Source organism: Stegastes partitus, unplaced genomic scaffold (assembly GCF_000690725.1).
Source record: "Stegastes partitus isolate 25-593 unplaced genomic scaffold, Stegastes_partitus-1.0.2 Scaffold1636, whole genome shotgun sequence".
In the NCBI taxonomy this organism is placed as follows: domain Eukaryota; kingdom Metazoa; phylum Chordata; class Actinopteri; family Pomacentridae; genus Stegastes; species Stegastes partitus.
Genome location: NW_007579367.1, coordinates 27905 through 48307, shown reverse-complemented (window position 1 = coordinate 48307; position 20403 = coordinate 27905). Strand labels below are relative to the sequence as shown.

At 43.4% G+C, this 20403-nt stretch overlaps 2 protein-coding genes across 2 annotated transcripts; one reads left to right on the top strand and one right to left on the bottom strand.

Moving 5' to 3' along the window:
• Positions 1 to 356: 356 nt before the first annotated feature.
• Positions 357 to 7767, top strand: galnt3 (UDP-N-acetyl-alpha-D-galactosamine:polypeptide N-acetylgalactosaminyltransferase 3 (GalNAc-T3)). Its single transcript, XM_008301149.1, has 11 exons — positions 357 to 474; positions 794 to 1333; positions 2072 to 2244; positions 2819 to 2968; positions 3166 to 3400; positions 3491 to 3608; positions 3728 to 3928; positions 5575 to 5706; positions 5944 to 6045; positions 6148 to 6300; positions 6401 to 7767. The coding sequence occupies exons 2-11, from the start codon at positions 837 to 839 to the stop codon at positions 6512 to 6514; spliced, it is 1875 nt and encodes a 624-aa protein (XP_008299371.1). The 5' UTR covers positions 357 to 474; positions 794 to 836; the 3' UTR covers positions 6515 to 7767.
• Positions 7768 to 10056: 2289 nt separating this feature from the next.
• Positions 10057 to 14918, bottom strand: csrnp3 (cysteine-serine-rich nuclear protein 3). Its single transcript, XM_008301148.1, has 4 exons — positions 14756 to 14918; positions 11868 to 12127; positions 11345 to 11641; positions 10057 to 11199 (listed from the first exon to the last, which is right to left on the bottom strand). The coding sequence occupies exons 1-4, from the start codon at positions 14916 to 14918 to the stop codon at positions 10057 to 10059; spliced, it is 1863 nt and encodes a 620-aa protein (XP_008299370.1).
• Positions 14919 to 20403: the final 5485 nt, after the last annotated feature.

Here is a 20403-nt window from a genome sequence, read left to right as displayed (position 1 = left end):
CTGTTAATGACACCATTGCTGAATGTGAGCGGCTCCGTGGAGAGCAGACTCCAATATCCCTCCACGGAGTCACTGCACAGCACCTTTGCGCATTTGTCGAGGGGTTAAAAGCATAAAGGTTGTGAGTTCGTACAGTTGTAATTTTAAAAAAAATGTATCGTCTCATTTGCGTTCCAGGTATGGGTTTTTGATTGTGGATGTGTTACTTTGACACGCAGGAGTCCTGTTTGCGCAAGCGCAGCCGTGCGTCACCGCCCTCTACCTGAGAGGAGCACACCTGGATCCAACGAGACGGAAGTTTAGAGAGATCCGAATCTTTTTTTTTTTTTTTTTTTTTGTCTCCACACGAAGTTACTTCGGATTCCAAGCTGGCAGGCAGATGATCTCCGCGTAAAGCAGGATGCCACTCGTTGGATCTTTCGACAGCAGTTTAAAGGACTTCGTCGATCTGAACCTGTATTTCAGCGACTCATGGTACGTGGTGTTTTCTCTGAAGGAATCCACAGCCGAAGCGGTTGGCTGATCTCACAAGCCGATTTTAATTCTGTGATTTGTAGATAGCACTTTAGGGCTTCACGAGGAACTGCTACACACGCTCAGAGCTTCACACAACAACAAACACTAACACCACAAACAGTACAAGATAGAAATGTGGTCAAAGTACAAGATGTTAATGTAACATGGAAAACAGTGTGTTATTGTGCTGCCTGTAGTTTTTCCTGATACTCTCTCTCCAGTGTAATCACGTGAATGTAATCAACTTTAAACATGTGAATTTGTTGGTCTGTTACAGCTGAATTTCAGTCCAGAGCCAGCCTGCTCTCCATTCCACAAGGATGGCAACTATTCGCAGAGTGCTGCGAAGGCGATTGCACCCACTGAAACTGGCCATAGTTGCCCTTCTCTTTGTTACATTTGTGTTCTTCATACAATGGGAAGCAGGGGGCCAAGGCCAGCAGGAGGACCCCTGGCTGAAGGAGATGGCGGTGAAGCGAGATGCCATGCTGGGGATGGTGATGGGAGCTGTCAATAACTTCAGGGATGCGATGCCAAAGATGCAGATCATAGCCCCTGTACGGCAGCCGGACAAACCGGGCAGCATGTCCTGTCTGCCGGGACGCTACACCGCTGCTGAGCTCAGGCCGGCTCTGGAGCGGCCCCCCCAGGACCCTGTGGCTCCTGGAGCTGCTGGGAAACCTTTCCACACAGACTCACTGAGCCCCAAAGAGCAGAAGGAGAAGAAGAGGGGAGAACAGAAACACTGCTTTAACCTGTATGCAAGCGACCGCATCTCTCTGAGCAGAGATCTGGGTGCAGACACAAGACCACCAGAGTACGTCAACCTCTACTGTCTTCATGGTTTTGAGAAACCTGTGCAAAAGAATGACTAAATTATTAGTACAGAGTCTGTAAGAAAGGAAAACTAGATCATTGTGTTAATGGGAATAGTTGAAACGCCAAACGTTCAATTAATTTAACAACCTAATACAGTCAATTAAAAAAAAAAAAAAAAAAGATCATGTAATTGTGCCACCTAGTGGAAGTAAATGCAGCTTTGGTGCTGTATGCAGTTATCTACATTTCCCTTTACTATTTCATGAATAGATGCACTGGTCCAAAACACAGAACAATACCTACATAGGTTGTTGTGATACTAATGTCGTAATGCAACCCAAACAGGTTCCTCATATTTGCTGAAGGGGACAATGTCAGACAGAAACCACAGAGATGACTGTTATGACTAGGATTTATTTCAAGTGGCCACATTCAGAAACAAGAACACCTTTATTTGGCTAATTACAAAACATCCAAGTATGTGGAAGAACCAGTACATGTCAGCATGTAGTCGGCACAAAGCGCAGACATAATGCCTGTCCATGTACTGCTGAATTACAAAGTCTCTTCCACTCTACTGTGGCAGGTATTTCAAAGGCTGCCACACATGCAGTGTCACAGCTGAAATAGATTCCCCACAGGGGAGAGCCTGTAGATGTAATAACTAGACTATTCTGGCACTCAGGAACCATACAGCATAGTCAGATCTTTGTGCTCTTTTTCTTTCTCCATGCAGATGTATTGAGCAAACCTTCAAGCGATGCCCCCCCTTGCCGACCACCAGTGTGATAATTGTGTTCCACAATGAGGCTTGGAGCACTCTGCTGAGGACAGTATACAGTGTCCTCCATGCCTCCCCAGCCATTCTCCTCAAGGAGATCATCCTGGTGGACGACGCCAGCACGGACGGTAAGAACTCAATGGGGCCCCTTCAGGATGGCCCTGCTCATTTTTGGGTTCGATTTCATGCAGCTCGTTGGGTGGGCAGCTCTTTGTGTGCCATGCAGAGAGGAGCTCCCAGCTCCTTCTGTGGCCCATGAAGTGGGTTACAACAGGAAGCAAAGGGGCTGCTAGTGAATACTTTCCTAAGATTAGAGGTAGTTGTGCTTACAAAATGAGTCAGAGGTAACTCTTGTAAATAGGTCAGATGTTGGAAGCAAACAAAATGCTGGAGAGGACAGAGGTTTCAGGGAATCAAGTCCATCTGACACTTAAACAGTTATTCATTGAGAGCAGACCACAGAAATGGACAACAGATCTCCTGACAGCCAGCCCTGTTGAAGATGGAAGGAGGACAGCTTTATTTTAGTTGTTTTTCTTGTCTGTTTTAATCATATTTTCCAGGCTAGGTTGTGACTGTCTTCTGTTTTGCACTGAGACAGTCACAGAGTTTTTACAAAGCTGGTTGTTAGAATGTTTAATGTGCAATAGATAAATCTTTCTGACTTTGAGTCTGTGTCTAATGAATATCCTTTACTTTCAGATGTGTTGAAGGAGGACTTGGATGAGTATCTGAAGCAGCTGAACATTGTGCAAGTCGTCCGGCAGCGAGAGAGGAAAGGACTCATCACTGCTCGGCTGCTGGGTGCCTCCGTGGCCACCGGTGACACCCTCACCTTTCTGGATGCCCACTGTTAGTCCATACCGCTGATGTTACTCACATAATGAAACTGGTTACCACACCCTTGAATACACGCAAGCAGCTTCTGAATGCAGTGTCTGCTCCTCTTAAATGCCAAGTCACGGCTGCGTTGTGCTTCCGTTTTACAGCCAACAGTTTGTCGTTATGGGAGGAGTATGATGCATTGTTCTGTGTGTATGTATCACCAGGTGAATGCTTTAATGGCTGGCTGGAGCCTCTGCTGGCGAGGATAGCCGAGAACTACACTGCAGTCGTGAGCCCTGATATAACCACGATTGATCTCCATACGTTTGAGTTTATGAAACCGTCCCCATACGGCCAGAACCACAATCGGGGCAACTTCGACTGGGGCCTGTCTTTTGGCTGGGAGAGTCTACCGGATCATGAAAAGCAAAGGAGGAAAGATGAAACATATCCTATCAAGTGAGCGAAAATTGTGCATAAACATAGAATACATAAACCTTATTTGTGCGTTGGAAGTCTTTAAAACCCTTTTACCAAATCTATCTGCAGGACTCCCACATTTGCTGGTGGGCTGTTCTCCATCTCAAAAGAATATTTCTACCATATTGGAAGCTATGATGAAGAAATGGAAATCTGGGGTGGCGAGAATATCGAAATGTCATTTAGGGTGAGACCATCTTGCCAATCTTTTGATTTATTACTCAACCTTTCACCCGCTCCAGTATCTAAACTGCTACCTGCGTGTCATTATGCATCTGTTTCTGCCGTTCTACCTTTAACCTGCAGGTGTGGCAGTGTGGCGGACAGCTGGAGATCATCCCTTGCTCCGTCGTCGGTCATGTTTTCCGCAACAAAAGCCCACACACCTTTCCCAAGGGTACACAAGTGATTGCACGCAACGAGGTACGGCTGGCCGAGGTCTGGATGGACGAATACAAGGAGATCTTCTACCGGCGCAACCAGGAAGCTTTGCAGATCGCAAGAGATGTAGGTGCTGCTGCTGGCTCGGATGTACCTTTTGAAATTCCACATTTCTGTCCTGTAATCCTTTCAAATGTTAAACTCGCTGTTTTTCAAAGAACAGCAAATTGCTCAGCCTCATTATTTTTCAGCTTCTCGTGGCTGCATGTAAGTGTTTTTAAAGCAACTCATTATTGCTCGCTTTAGACAAGTTTGAACAAATCCAGCTCCTGTCCATGAATTGCATACAACAAGCATTAAGTGTGATTATGACTTACTTAACATCCTCTGCCGGGGGAAGGCATAGAATTACGCTCGCCGGGAGATTCGGGGCCTTTGACTTTTGTAATTCTCAATACGTGAACTCTGTAGATTTAAAGCGCAGTCTTCGAAATGGGAGGAATTAGATCAGCTGTTAGGGGATGAGAGCTGTTAACTGAGAGAGAGAGAGCGAGAGAGAAAGGGGCCTCGAGGAAGTCGGCTCTGGTAAATGGCACCGTCTCTCCCAGCGTTTCCCAACATGTGGTCCCATAGGGGCCATAAACATTTCCCTCACGGCTATACCTCACAGAGTGGGCCAGCCCCTCTCCCGCTGGCTTCAAACAGACAAGCAGCCATCAACTGCCTCGTGGAATCCGCTGCAGCAGCTATCAGCGGCGCGGTAGTGTGAGCAGCATCCTCGTCATTATAGTGAGGACTCTCATTATTTAAGAGCATGAGGTGCCTGCAAATCCTTTTAAATGTGCCGTTACACTTCATTTCAAAAGGAACAGTGATTAAACACTTGTCTGTAGTTAATTTAACAAATGAGTCATTAGAGCACTGGAGCACAGTCTGTCGCTTCAGACACGTAAAGTGATGATAATGATGATAATTAGAGCAATATTACAACTAAAATATCTTAAGTGCAATACTATTATTTTTATTTTAGGTTATATTTGTTTTTTTTGCAGTGGATTTGTGTGTTGTTGTTTTCTGTAATTGTGTGACAGTTCAGGGCGGCTCTGTTTTTTATCAGTCACTCGGTCAGTCCACCACTTTGGATGGATTTCCCTGCAGTTCAGCGCAGAGCTTCTCACTCTTGGGTGAATTCTAATAACTTTGGTGATCCCTTGACTTTTCAAATTAAAACCCCCAAATAGTTGCTGAGACTTCGGTTTATGATTTAATATCTGTGAAACCAACGACTTTCCCTTTGGCTTCAGCTGTGCAGTAAATCCACATTAGTGCTAATTGGAAAATTATAGTGTTGTAATAAGTTGTTGAACAAGGTAAACACCATACCTACTAAACCTCAGCATGCTGGCACTCATTCATTTTGAGAGTGTTGGCACATTGGACAAAATTATTAACACATTTTAGTGCTGAAAGTCTTGTTTTTCTTTTTTTGTTTGTTTTTGTGTTTTTGTTTTTCTGTTAGGGTTCGAAGTTTAGCACTTAAACTCTTGAACTTTTTCTGTTTTTGTTTGTCTTATTGTGTTTTTTTTTTTTTTTTTTAAATGGCTTTATTGTATCCCAAACATTGTTTTTGTCAGATATCTCAGGACAGCTATTAATAGTAAGAAGACAAGATGGGCTGTAAATTAGCGCAATGAGCCTCCAACATACCTGCCGTGTGCTTTGAGAAACAAAGTAACTTTTTTTTGTTTTCCTGCCTTTCATTATTCTATCAGAGGACTTATGGAGACATCTCCAAACGCTTGGAACTCCGTTCACGGTTGCAGTGCAAGAGCTTCTCCTGGTTTCTGAAGAATGTGTACCCAGAAGTCTTCATGCCTGATCTCAACCCACTCCGCTTTGGCGCAGTAAGATCACACACCCCTCCACCAGCTCTCTGTCTCTCTCTCCCTTTCCAAACCTCACAGCTCTGTCTAGCCGCTATGGGTTTCCACTTAGGATCTCCAGAGGGTACAGAGCGGTTCCAATTTAACACCACTGAAAGCACTCCAGAGGCTAAAGTTGTTTGAACAGCTTGCACTGGATGTTAGTTTTACATTTTGTTTCCTCTCGCTTCTCTCCCCTTCCCTTCTCTTTTTCTGTAGGTGAAAAATGTGGGCAAGGACTCATGTCTCGATGCAGGACAGAACAATGATGGTGGGAAACAGCTGATCATGTACCCGTGTCACAGTCAAGGAGGAAACCAGGTCAGTAAGAAAGGGTACCTTTATATCACTTTTTGACCCAAAAAAAAAAAAAGACTTTAAGCACATTGATTGATGCCATTTTTTATGTTTCCTGTGCTGTAGTATTTTGAGTACTCCACACACCACGAGATCAGACACAACGTTGAGAAGGAGCTGTGTTTGCACGGGACAGAGGGGGCTGTGAAGCTGGAGGACTGCCAGTATAAGGGCAGAAAAACATCAGTTGGAGCAGAGCAAAAATGGGAACTGAAGGATGTGAGTTTGGTCTTTTGCATTTCCTGCACATTAATTAGTGATATCAGATGGTCGTTTTGTTTTTTTAGGAAAGTAATAGTTTTATGTTCTTTTCCTTTAGAACAAGTTATTCTACATCCCAGGATTAGACATGTGTCTGAGTGCCCGTCACAAGCATCCCACTCTGGCTCACTGCAACCCCTCAGACAGACACCAGCAGTGGTCCTTCGTCTGAGAGCGCAAAATACCACTTTACAGATAGCTACTCTGTATGCCAGGGCATACTAGGACATGTGTACACTGTACTGTATGCAGTTACCATGCAGGGTTTTTTGTTTTATTTTTAGATTCATGATCGTATTGAGTCTTAATTTATTTTTATACATAGAAGAACTGAACTCCTGCTGCTGCTGCTGCTGCTGGAAAGTATGAACTTTGGAAGAAAACCACAGTGTGCCATTGCTGGAGGGAAGCACGAGATTCTTGGAACAATGAAGATGCGCTGTGTTGACAAGTGCCTCCTGTGTGTTTGAGACATTTTCACTACTCCAAGTCCTCACAACCAAAACATGTAGTATTGGGTGTTAAAGCCAACACTAAATATTTTCCAGTGTATATATATATGAATGTAAAAAGAAAAAAAAAAAGAAGAGAGCTGATCATGTACATTATAAACAAGGATTCAAGCTGGAAACACAAAAAATCCCAAATGTTACGCACCAAAGAGACAGACAGTGAAAACCTGAAACACACTAATGTGACGTGCATTCAACATGTATTTCCTAGACTCCAAAACCTCTTGTTCGGTACCGTCCAGTGCCTTGGATGTAATTTAATTTCTCCCTGAGTGGGAAGGTGGTTGGGGGATGGGTGATGGTGTGCTGAGGCTGTAGAAAGTTTCTGTTGATACAGAACTTTGGCTTCTCTAATGCTGTGATCAAAAGGGACTTAAGACTTTTGCAATATAAAAAAATACATAAGAAAGAGAAATGGTTACATACCAGCCTGTTTTTTTTTCCACTTGAGGGAACTGACATGAGTCTAAAACCTATATTATGTACAATTAGAGCAACACAGTCGACCCTTTATTAGAAACACATGCGGTAAAGCATCCTAAGTGAGGTTTAACTTGAATCGTTCTTAATCTCTTTTTGCTGCAGTGTTTTCCCGTATTATTTAAAAGCTTATACTTTAAAAGGGAACTTTTGTATTTAAAATTATTGCACCCATTGAACTCCACGTGCTGCTGAAATGCCCGAAACTCTCCCTGTGCATCGAAGCACGAGTCCACAAATGAATTTCTGGTGCAGGCACTAGTGTTTAGATGGCTGTGGAATACTGTAAATGACTTTGTGTTTGTGACTGGGGTGAAGAGCAAGTCAAATGTGTCTGTTTTCCTCGAATGGAAACTGTCTTGTGTCGTCAGAGTGCCTTCGTGTAAAGATGTGTTATTTGGAGCTCAATAAAATCAGTTGGGTAGTACTCACAGCTATTTCCTCATTTTTCCTCGCGGTCTGCAGAGGGCGCTTTGCACTCAGACATCACTGAGCTTCACAACGCCAACTTTAGACTCACACAAGGGTGTTTTAGTAACAAGCTTGATGCCGTGACGTGACGTGTGCGTAAATATGAGAATAGATCCCCAAGTGATTTAGATCACAAAAGAAATTTTAATAAAATTTATTTCAAAATCATGTTAAAATGAAACGACTGAAAATGAAGTTGGCTCTATCTACAGTCCAAAACCAAACACATTGAAAAAATCTCAACCATTTTGTGCAAAACGTATGCATTTCACAGAATATGAAATAGAATTAAATAAATCAGGCACATGAAGCTTTACAACTCACAACCAGCATGAAACAAAAGACAGGTTTAAGATAGTGAAGCAATTTACTCAATACAGACTTTTAGTAAACCACAATAAATACACATTTCAATATATCATTCATAATAAATACTGGAAAATAAAAACCAAACACAGGATTTCTAACTGGATGCAGTGTCGTTGTATCTAGCCTTCTCACACTGTATGCTTTGGCACAAGTAATCCGTACTATAGGCTATGTCGATGCCACTGATTGCCTGAAAGCAGTCTGTACACTTCCTATGTCCCACAGAAGCGGCATGAGAGGTCCCAGCTACTCAGCAGTCACACCAAAACCACCAAAACTCCGGTACTGAACCTTCTGATTTTAATGAAGTTTGTAGATATTTGCAAGCTTGGAAAAAGGGGCAAATATCTGTATTCATGCAGGAGCAGAGAGCTCAAGAACTTCTACTTCACTAAATTATTGCAGTCCCCCCATTGGTTGAGCAGTCGCCTCAATTTCCTTTGTGTCAGTAATTTTTTTTATAAATTTGTGTCAAAAGGTTATTTACAATTTTTTGGTAAACAGTTGTCATATCTGGCTGTTGAGTGATTTTTGATGGCTCACAGGACTCAGGAGTCGTTATCTGGCTTTTTACTACTCATTAGTAGAAACGTGTTTGAACATAAGCTTTGATTGTCATCCTTGAACATTTGTTTACCCCCACGTACAGTTACTACGACTGCGGTAAATTTTATCGAATGATTCCAATGGTGCTTTAAAACAAATATTAAGTACCGTGACCGTCAATAAAAGGCTATCTTAGTCCACTTTGTTAAGGATTTTCTCTGAAAGCCTGTTAAAAACCATAAATCTATTGCACTTCATTAGAACAAATCAATATCTTTATGGGATCCACATAAACAAACATTTTAGTTGTTAGATAGAGGAATGTAGCTTATACTGCATTCAAAATCAGATATCCTGTAACCAGTGCTGATGCGTTAGTTTGTCCTCAGAACTGATCACCGTTCAAATTAGGCTAAATATAGCGTCATCTTGACTATGATCAATCATAGAGGTTCTCATACTTCTCTGAGATATGTCAAAGTAATGCTTTATTAGTATCCCTGTGTCAATGAAATGCTTCAAAGAATAGATTTTCATTTGTAGCGACACATGCTAATTGCGTTACTGTCGTGGTGACCAGGTGGGGCGTGAGGGGGACAAGTATTCGTCATTTAAAACCAACTGCATGCCACTGGACCCCTACACATAAGTGCAAAAGGCTGTGAATTGATTTTGACTGTACTCCAAACATACAAATAAGAATTCAGGCTTTTTCATGCTTTCCAAAACCATAGAAAAGCATATAATTGTGACAAAAAGAAGAAGAGAAATATACATTATGTATAGGGCCTACAACACATTTTTTTATAGAAAACAATGGCATTTTTTCCCCCCCGAAATGTCACTGAGATTCCCAAAACAGCATGCGTATTGTTATCAAAACATTTACAATATATAAGTATACACATAATTCAGAAACAATAAATAAACTGACGATAAACCTTTTTTGCACATTTGACACATACAGTAGACATAGAAAAGTTCCATCTACAGTACAATATCTGCTTAAAACTAGAACTTTACATCTGAAATTACAGGATACATTGCACAGCATGATGTGAATTACGTTTGGATGTTTCTTGATCTGTTCCATTTTGCAGTTAAGCACGCTGTAGAGGAGAAACCTTCAAGAGTGAATAGTTCGCTAAAACCATTTCCATAATGAACCTATGGCTTCATAGTTACAGATGAGAATCTAGCACGTTGCTGTAAATTGCTTTGAAATTTTAAGGTCAGATAATGCAAAAAGGCCATGATCATGTCCTCTTGGAATACCACTTGGTCAAGCTCAAGTAAAGACGTAATAATGAAAGAACACTTAAAAAGGTGAGGCCCACTAAATGGCTGTGACCTCGGGGCAATGGTCTGGTAAAGGGAGGTTCTTAGTAGTGTTTGCTAGTAAGGTCAGATCAGAATGTCCGTTCAGATTTGACTCTTGCGGCGGCTGTTCAGCTGTCATGCAGGAGCTGTGACTGCTGTAGGAACCCTGATTGTTATTGTTCAGGTAGTTTTGAAACTGTGTCTGGTTCTGGTTCTCCGGCTGCTCCGCAAACGCTGCCTTGGACAACACCTTCTTCTTCTGCTCAGGTGTGTAGCAGGTCAAAGGGGCGGCAGGAGCATTACTGGTCAGAGTGAAATGGTGATTGGCTGTGTACTGCTCCTCAGGCTGATTAGAGTAGTCCGTGTACTGCTCGGCAGTCACGTTGAACGGTCCCTGGGCCACGCTGCCGTTGGTCGTGCTAACTGGATCTTGGAATGCTAAGGCTTCCCCGTAGGGTTCACTGGGTTGGCTGGTTTGTCCGTTAGAGACGGCGCTGGAGCTCCCCAGCTGATAGTACTCAGCCGAAGAGGAGTTCATCAAGTAAGTGTTTCCATTTATGTGGTTGTCATGTGCCACAGAGCCATCGCTGTAGCACAGCACAGAGGACAAGGGCACCACTTCAGTGTGAGAAACTGCCGGGGTTGTCATATCGTCCTCGAAATTCTCAGACTTCTCTTCATCCTCGTCATCCCCCTCCTCGTCCTCAGAGTCGCTGTTAGCCAAGCTCTGCGTGCTGGAGTCAGACAGCCCGCTGCAAACGCTGCTGCTGTCCTCCTCATCGTCCTCATCTTCCTCATTCTCCTCTTCCTCCTCGTCGTCTTCCTCGTCCTCTTCCTCGTCGTCGTCATCTAGCGGCTCCTCCATCTCGTCCGCAGTCTGCAGGTGCATGCTGGTCGTCTGGGGCACGGCGTCAGACAGGGAGTACTCCAACCTGTGCTGCGTCTGAGCGAAAGGGTTTCCGCTTCCCAGGTCGTTGGCTTCACCACGGTAACCGTTGTTAGGGGACGGCTGCTGCTGCTCGCGGCTCTTCTCCAGCTCGAGCTTCATGATAGTGTGCAAGAAATGGGTTCGAACGCGGATGGGGTTAAACTCCACTCTTCCAGTTGAGTTGCTGCAACCTTCTTTAGTGCAGCCACATGGAAATGACATACGATCCACCTGAGGAAAGCAGAGCGTTCACTGTGCAACTCATTTTACATATGCAGGGTGATAATTGCATGTTTTAACATAATAGTTAAGGCCATCCTTTAATGTACTGCATCCTGATGTGTGTGTGATGATGATGTGAAGATGTGGGGTTTACCTGGCACTTGATCCCTGCGATGCTACAGGCGCAGGTCTCTGGGTCACAGAAAACTCTGCAGTCACAGCCGCAGTCCTCTCTGGACATGCGAATGGCCCGGAGTTCATGTTTCTCTTCCACATCAATCTTCTTTACCCCAGAGGAGCGTAGCAGCGCGCGGCGCTTTTTAGTGGTGAGAGGCTGCAGGAAGAAGTACTCGTCTACCTCTGTGTTGTCCAGATCAATGTCATCATCTGAAATGTCCTCAGCTGTGAGTGTGTTGGCCTCCTCAGACTCCACTGTGCCATTCTTCGTCAGCTGAAAAGAAGATGGAAATACATTCAGGCGCTTTGGTGATAATAAGCGAACAAAGAGCTGAACCCTAAAGACTGAAGTGGTTTTGTTTAAACAAGCACTCATTCAGGCTGAATTCTTTACAAACCCGATTCCGATATCTTTTGAATAATGCTTTTAAAAATCAGCCGTACAGAACGATTTACAAGTATGATTTTTTTGTTCAGAAGCAGATTACAAAGCTTTTTACCTTGAGTTTAATTGAATTGAGTTTCTCCTCCTTCAAGTGGTCTCTCAGCATGTCTCTGTGGATCCTCTCCTGCTCCAGGGCAAAGTCACCCAGGGAGTACTGCCTGACCCAGCTGTGCCTGTTGGACATGCCCAGCGTGCTGCCTCCCTGGCTGGGCACGCTGGTGAAGCCCTGCCGCCGGCTGAAGTAGTACACTGTCACATTCTCAAAATGCACCCTCCTCGTCCGCAGGCGCTTCTCCCTCTTCAATATAGAGTCAGCTGCAAAGAAAAAAAGGGAATGTTGTTTTCTTTTTTTTTTTTTTCCAAGTGCTACCCTGCATGCTCTTGTCATTTTTGTTGTTAAATGTTTTATGACAATTCATTAATCCCATGTGGAAAGAATTGAAGCTCCACACTGTGTCAAGAGCATTTCAGCACCGCCGATTCTTTAAAATCATTTATATGTTCTTTTATGTCGGAGCAGAACACTTTTACAGCCATGTAAAGCCTGTTAAGATAAGTGACATTTTATAGCAAATGTGGGACACAGTTTTTTAGACAGCATTGTCCTCAAATGCCTGAAATATGAGGAATCCTTTATTGCCAGCTTTACAACAAGCTTCTACATATGTCGAACTTAGCGCAGATTTTTCGGAGAGGTTTTCGTCACATCTGCGCGCTTCCGCTTGGCGTGCGAGTCCTCGCCGTGTCTTTTTATGGAGAGCTCTGCAAGAGAGAGGTGCAGAGAGGAGGGCAACGCTGGAGCATAAATAATCCCCTGCCTAGCACAGAGATGAAGAGCGCTGGTTCACAGAAGCAGTGTTCCCAGTGTTCACCCCCCTTCCTCCTCTCCCCTCCTCTACCAGACAGACAGGACAAATAGAAACCATCTGGTTCCAACAGCTCTCCACCCCATGCAAGAGGGACAATGCGTTTCATTAGAAATGTAGAGCTGTCAGACTGAGGCTACTGAGCCGAGCTGACTTTCATTATCTACAAAGAGAAATGGAAAACAGCTTGTTTTAGGTGTCAAAACAATTAACAGATGTTAAGGCCTGTGTAATCAGATGTGTATGTCTATATGAAAAAAAAAAACCCAAAAGGCGCTCTTTTGCTCCTTTACAGACTTTGACCTGACATTTTTTTTTTCAGACGCTCTAAAAAAAAAAAAAACACACATTACAGATGGTTTTTTTTTTTCCTCCTTTCCCCAACACCACAGGAAGAGATGTAAAGTAAAGCCACTCAGGACTTAATTGTTTCATCTGCCTGCCAAGACAGTGAATCACTGCATGCACATGTCACATCACAGGAGCGCAGCCTTCGTAGCGCACGGCTCCCTCGCTGCCGTTAGCCGACCTTCTCGAGCCCCCAGCTACCAGCGGCTGCAGCTGACACAGAGGCAAATAGCAGCCTCCAGGGACTCAGCACCACACTTGTGTCTCTAAGCCCTCTCTCCACAGGGAGGGGGCCCTGCGTTTGTCATTCACACGAGCAAAACACACAAATTTAGTGCTGACATTTGGTGTGACGTAAACCAAAAAAAAAAAAAAGGGAAAAAACACCTTTTGTTTACTTGGCTTCAATATTTTAAAATTTGAAAAATTAAATACCAAGGAGCCAAACTGTGCAGATACACACAAACGCACACATGCTGTCTAAATGCGACTCCTTTCCTTTGCGCTTTAGGAACACATCATTGAGAGTTTTTTGTAGCAAGCATCTGATTTCCTTCAATATCCCCCAAAGGATTAGTAAACTACTACTGTACAATCGATGTCTTTCAGTCTCATTTCTTAAATACAAAGATTCACATATGCACTGTGTCCCTTATTAGAAATGACTTCAGGATCCTTAAGAACCTGCAGAGGACACATCTTTTGTGATTGGGGTCGTATTCTTAAATCCAGTTCAAGCCAAGAATTACTGTGAGATCTTTCAGTAACAGGCATCTTGAGGCATTTGTGTCGAACAAAGTAGAACCAAGCTTCAAAAAAAAATCTCAGTTTTGAGCTTATTCTGGGAAACCAAAGTGACATTTACAGATCTGCTCCATTTCAGCTGATTTACATCTGAAATGATGTCAAAATGCTGAATTAAAAGACTAGTTGATAGACTGAAAAGTAATCTGCAGTGGCGGTAATTTTTTAAACAATATGCATAATGTAAAAAATTTGCAGCTTTTCTCCATTTTAAATTATTGTAAACTCAGTATTTTATAGTTTTGTTCTGTTGGTTGAACAATACAAGACATTTGAAGATTGGGTTTTTAGATAAATGCGACAAGCAAGGCTCTACCACACATCTTATAGACCAAACACTGAACTGATTAGGAAGCTAATTCTTAATAATTATCAACTAGCCTTACCATCATCCCTAAATTTGAGTTTGCAGGGATATTTCATCCAAAATGTAGGGTTTAATTGGTTAAAACAGTGAGTTTGTGTTTATCTGCTGCACTCCTCTGAGAAAGTCGTACTTGTGCATGTACAGTGGAAGCAGTATTACACACACAGCTTGAGACTGCATCAGCTCATTCATCTGGCTGGGCCTGTACGCTGATGCTGCTCCTAATGAGGGAGGCTGCCTGTGCATGCTTCCCCTTTATTACAGCTCCACACTCTTAGCTTCACTCTGCCTCCTCTACTCTCTAACGCACAGCCACGACTGTAAATTCATATTATACTCCCTTATCAACAGACATGCAGATTTGTTTTCTTTGACCTGCAACCTGCGATGATTGTGAGCCACGAAATCCGGGCTGACTCCCATCTTGATTAAAAACCCCTTTCAGTGCTTTAGCTTTGTTTTCCTTGAGATGAAATGATGACATTAATCTTACTGTCAATAGCGCACATTTGCCACACGGAGCACAATGCGCGAATTTAAAAAGACACAGGCACTCACGGGTGAAAGGGCCCGAGGCAGAGGGGTTGACACTGTCGCTGCTATCCCCACTCTCACTGCAGGAGACCTCATCATCAGACTCCCGCACAGAAGAGCACGGGGAGGAGGAGGCTTCCACCTCCTCAAATTTCCTCTTCAGTATTCCGCTCATGGCCCGCCGCATCTGCACCTGAAACCGAAAGACAGCAGAAGGGCCACACATTATTTAATATCCAGTTTAGGGCCTTCATAATCCTCAACACACTCAATTAGCAACCAACGCAGACCCCCACCACCTCCACCACCACAACCACTTTCACTCACACACACATAGAATCTCTCCTGCTGCTATCCCAGCTCCCCGGCGTTCCCTGGGCGATTGATCACCTTGGCACAAAGAAGCAGAGAAGGAAGGAGAAAGCTGCTAATTACATACTACGTCTGCCTTACAGGAAGTTCATTTCTCTGTCTTTGATTGAGAGGCTGAAAGAAATGTCAGACTGGACCAACTCGTCTTTCGCTGCTACCTGTCAGGGTGAAATTATGTACAGTATATATATGTGTGTGTGTGTAATGTGCACAATATTAGGTGATTGCTTTTAATTGCTGCTACACCCATAGAGCATAAAAACGGTGAAAGAAAAATCAATCCACTGGCTTAAAATTTATTACACAGCAGCTTATGTGGAAAAAAAAAGAAAAAAAAAGAAAAAGAAGAACCAAGCTCCCTCTAAAAATAATGCAATAAATTCTGTAACGCATAATTATTGTGTGGGATATGGAAATGCGTTTTTGTAGTAGTGCACACACATAGTGATGTGTATTTCCCTGCTGTGATAAAATTATTCAAATGAAATTATATGTCTGTGTCAGGCTAGATGAGGAACAGGTGAAGCTGCTGTTGGAAGCATCATGACTGACATCTTGTACGTCTGTAATGAGCTTCTGTTGGGTCAGATGCTTCGTACAGAGGAGAAAAAAAAGAAAAGGTGAATGCAGCTACAGTCATTGCAAAGCAGAGTAAAAATCTAAACTGTGAAAGATCTTAGAATGTTACAACCCTACATAAATGCAGCCAATAATCGTGCACCATAAATCATCTTAATAACAGCAGAAATGGACCAATAGATGTGATGACTGCCACAGACCTTTCAGTGGCAGCTATCATAGAGCTGTCACAACGGTAGCTCTGCAGTGACAAGGTACAGCAACGTTATGCACGGTTCCTGAAAAATAAATCCCTGCATCTGCCTGCAGGTCCAGCTAAATGTTTGTGCTTAGCACTTTACACTTCAGCACAGCGGTTGTTGTAGCAGAAGTGTTACAGACCACTTCAGTGTCAATGGAGAGGGTCCATTAACTCCCCCTGAATGATGATGCAATTAGACAAATAAACAAGAACAAGCTCATCAGTCAAACATACTAAAACTAATTACCATTACACTGGAACTGGCTCGAACACTACTGCACTGCAACAGTATAATATGCCGATTGTGGCTTTTTTCCCCTTTGAACAATATCCTGCCATCATTGTAATGGGTTGTAGTGGTGCAGGACTTCATGTTAATCAGTACTCATAATATCAGACATTGTTGGAAAATATAGTGTTTTAATGTATGAAATGGCAGAGCCTTGTATTCTGACAGCAAGGCAGCAGTAGCTGGAACATAAAGTCACATTTCAAAATAACACAACAGTGCTGCAGTAGCACAGCAAGGATTGCTATGACTGGCAGCTTTTCCCTCACTGCTTTCTCTCTCAGAACCTGGATTCAGTAAAGACAGCGTGTATCTTCACCCAGTCCCACTCTGTCTATCTGCCAGAGCAGCTTGTGGGGGAGTTCCATTCACAGACAGCCACAGTGTTTCATCTGGGCTCCGCTATCAAGTCATTACAGATGCAAATGCTGCCTGAGAGACATGCTGCCTGAGAAAGAGGTGCAACCCAGAGAGGACTAGCGCTGCCAGCAAGCGGGTCATTGTTCCCAGGAGGCTGTGCTTGTTCAGTGCAGTGACATGGCACAGCCAGCATTTGGAGAAGCTCCAGAGTCAACAACTCTACCTACAACTAAGGAATGTGAGGCATCCTCCATCTGGGAGAAAGTGAAGGAGAGAGGAGTCAGTCAGGGTAACCTCATCGATTTGGAAGAGAAATAAGAGGCCGTATCCTGAACTACAGGGACATGTCTCTTAGATTCTGTAAAGCCAGTGCATGAACTGGCTGACGACAAAGTGAAGTTCGATCTACTCTCTCCTCTGAATGAGTACGACGAAGATCAACTGGGGAAGAAACACATTACGTAATATTTCGATAAACAGAAGCTGCTGATCTCACATCAAAAGCAAGAAGAAGAAGAAACTGATTTATTTCACAATCCACTTCATTTGTTGGCAAACAGAAGACGAAATTTCCAGCAGAAATGACCTGCGCAATTTTAGGCCATTTCCTAGCGAGGGTCCTAATTAGATACCATTGTTGGAAACCTATTTGTATGCTTAGCCCTTAGCTGATGCTGCACTAGGCTTTGATACCAAAAGTGGTTTCCATGGAGATTCTAATGTACTCTCACAACTAGTGCTTTCCCATATGGCCGTGTTTCCAGTGTTACATATGAGGACTCTCCACAATAAAGCACTGATGCCACAGCAAATTAGGTTAATATCCAAGCAGATTCAGTTCATGCGTTTGTACACCGTTTCTCCATCGTATTAATGCATTATCAGTTCATCTGCATTCTGTTATGACAGCAAGTTCAAATCTTGACACTGGATGGGCATGGCATCCTAAACCACAGTGATGTGGGTAATCTAGGGTGAACCTCTTTCATCGTGGCTAAATAAAAAAACAGAGATTGTTGCTCCCCTCCAACAGCTCTTTCTTTGTCTTCACTGTTGCCTTACCACTAATCATGGCTGGCCAGCATACTCTATGGTACAAGGGGAGAAAATCCCAGAGAAAATAATGCAACAAAAGCCAGCTTGGAAAGCCCCTCCCAGTGTTTGCCTCTATGTGCACACACACACATCAAATGTGGAAACCAACTCTTATCCTTAATCAGCTGTGCTCACACCACTGTAGCACACTTGCAATACGAATGCAGTTATTTCCCCCTCCACCTCCCTCCCCCCCCCAAAAAAATCATTCACAAGGTTTCCACGATCACAATAAGCCGATGTGACAACGCGAGGCTCAAAACACTCATCCCAAGTGATGCCAACAAGCCGATGGCATCTGGAGCAAGTCATGACACATCAATCCTACAGTGACCACATTACACTTCTGTGTGTGCCCTGGTCTTCACAGGAACAACTGACCTGTATCCACTGGCAGAGTGTGACTCCTTTCACCTCTTCTCACAGCAGTGCAGCCACACAATCACAAATGTGGCTATTCAAAAAAGGTGAAACATGATGAATAAAGAGATTCCCATTTTGTTTCAGTCCACTGACTTGCAGCGACCCCTGAGCTCCACGGGCATGAGAAAAAAGGGTGCAGGAGTGTGAGAGAGACTAGTAATTTTCCAGCTCTGACTGCACTGTCGGTACCATATGCTTTATTGTTGCAAGACGACAGTCTTTCTCACTTTAACTCGCTATCTGTCACTGTGTTGCTCTCTCTTTCTCTCTCTCCCTCTCTCTCTCTCTCTCTCTTCCTCTCTCTTCCTCTCTTTGGCCACACAAAGGCTCATTAGCTGCAGCCGGCTGAAAGGCAGGAGCCTGACTGGAGCAGAGTGGAGCAGAGCAGAGGCAGCCTGTGAGATCACATGGGTGGGATGTCTGAGAGAGAGAGTCAGGCGTGCCTCTGCTCCTGCTGTCTGCAGATATTTTTACCAACATGAGCTGGGGAGGGGAGGGGAGCAGGGAGAAGAGTGAGGAGGGAGAGGTATGGCGGGGGGGTGAGAAAAAAAAAAAGGAGAAAGCAAGATGTTGAAGAAATTGATGAGGGGAGGTACATGGGAGATGCAGGGCAGTGGGAAAATGGTCGGGGGGGGGGGGCAGAAATGCAGAGAGGAGGAGATTCAGAGGGGAATAGTGAAGGGGAGGGGGAGAGAGAGGGAGTAGAGAGGTAGAAGGGGGAGAGAATGGGGCAAAGACAAGGAAAAGGGGAACTATCTGATGCCAAGAACAGCACAAGAGAGAAATGAAGGGGGGGAGAATAACACCACAAAAAAAACAACAGAACATTACATATTATTCATACAGAAATGTGAGCAAAACTGACAATATAGAGGTCAACAAGAAAATATCAACATAAACTCTCTTTTCACAGGAAATCAGATTTGTCAGCACTGGAGTAAATGTGCTACTAACACTTCCTATGCCAGGAAGTTCTGCTGAAGAGTCAGTGAGGCCTCAGCTTGTGCAGTCAAACAGCCATGATATCATTCTTGCACTCAATTGGATCGTATGTCAACATAAAAGGTCCTGCACTTCCTCTTACAGGATAGCTTTAAGCCTGTAGGCTTATTTTCTGACAGCCAATGCAGCATTACTGTCATTACAAACACGTGGCAATTTCTGGGCACAAAGGCAGCAGATAATGTAGTCGGGAGGGAAAAAGTCGTGTTTCATGTATCCTAAAAAACAAAATGTTACAAAATCTACAACAAAAGGACAGACGCCTGATGGAAAAATGTTCAGTTTGTTCATTAGCAACACTCCACAATCCTCACATCTGCATATTTTATAGTTCTCAAATAAAAAATGGATTAAAGTATAAGAGATTTAAGGGTTTAAGTGTATGTTAGTTTATACAATGTCTGATATTGGCAGCTTTATGAGAAAGGATTTGTGTTGGTTCTTAAATGCAACCTAAAGAAAACAAATGCTTTTTGGCCCTGCAATGTCCTGCATCCTCACCAGCGTCCTCACTGAACCCCTGCTTGACGGCACTGCGCTCCATCTCTGGAGCCTTGTCCTCACACCACCCCTCTCTTATAACACCATCAAGCCACTAACACACATCAGGAAGAAGAAATAAGTTCAGCTGGTCATGAACCTTTAAACTTCACCATAAATTTTAAACAGCTTTTATAGCAAAATCACTCCAGGGTGAAGCCAAGTCCCTCTGCAGAGTATTTTATGAGGAAAATATTTCTTTATGTTCTTATTGTCTGTATTTCATCATTTTCTGACGACGCCACCTTACTGTGGAGTAATTTGGAGCTGCATTTCTACAAAGCATGCTGCACTGGTGAATGGAGCGGAGGTGATAGCAGCAGTATTAGTGGTCATAGTTAATGGTTTATATTCCTTTTAGAATGCCTTTGGCTGTTGAAATATCTCCTATGAAATATGCGGTTTGCGCACAGGAAGCCAGTGGAGGAGGACTGACTGTACTCTAGCAGACTCTGCTGAGCCTCAAAGATTACAGTTGGCTATTATGGCTGAATCAGAAGGACCAAAGAACAAGCAAGCATTTTAACACAACTGCAGCAGTAAATAGATACAGACACACAAAAAAAACAGGAGGACCTGTTCAGTCTAACGCAGTCTAGTAAGTTAGCACTCTAATAGAAAAATACAATGCTTCTAATTATTGGCTCATCCTCTGAGTAACTCAATCTTAACAAAGAAAAAATCCTTAATACAGTATATTGTATATTGCACAGCTACTAAACAGGTCTGGATTACTGCACCACCGTTACTGTATATTCAGATCAGACTAAT

Bases quoted from the DNA above. Each gene is read 5' to 3' on its own strand.
- galnt3 (XM_008301149.1), top strand. From the start codon at position 837: ATGGCAACTATTCGCAGAGTGCTGCGAAGGCGATTGCACCCACTGAAA. The intron at 1,334-2,071 runs GTACGTCAACCT...TTCTCCATGCAG, and splicing joins GCAGACACAAGACCACCAGA to ATGTATTGAGCAAACCTTCA. The intron at 5,707-5,943 runs GTAAGATCACAC...CTTTTTCTGTAG, and splicing joins ACCCACTCCGCTTTGGCGCA to GTGAAAAATGTGGGCAAGGA.
- csrnp3 (XM_008301148.1), bottom strand. From the start codon at position 14,918: ATGCGGCGGGCCATGAGCGGAATACTGAAGAGGAAATTTGAGGAGGTG. The intron at 11,642-11,867 runs GTAAAAAGCTTT...TCTTCTTTTCAG, and splicing joins TCAATTCAATTAAACTCAAG to CTGACGAAGAATGGCACAGT. The intron at 11,200-11,344 runs GTAAACCCCACA...TGCTTTCCTCAG, and splicing joins TCGCAGGGATCAAGTGCCAG to GTGGATCGTATGTCATTTCC.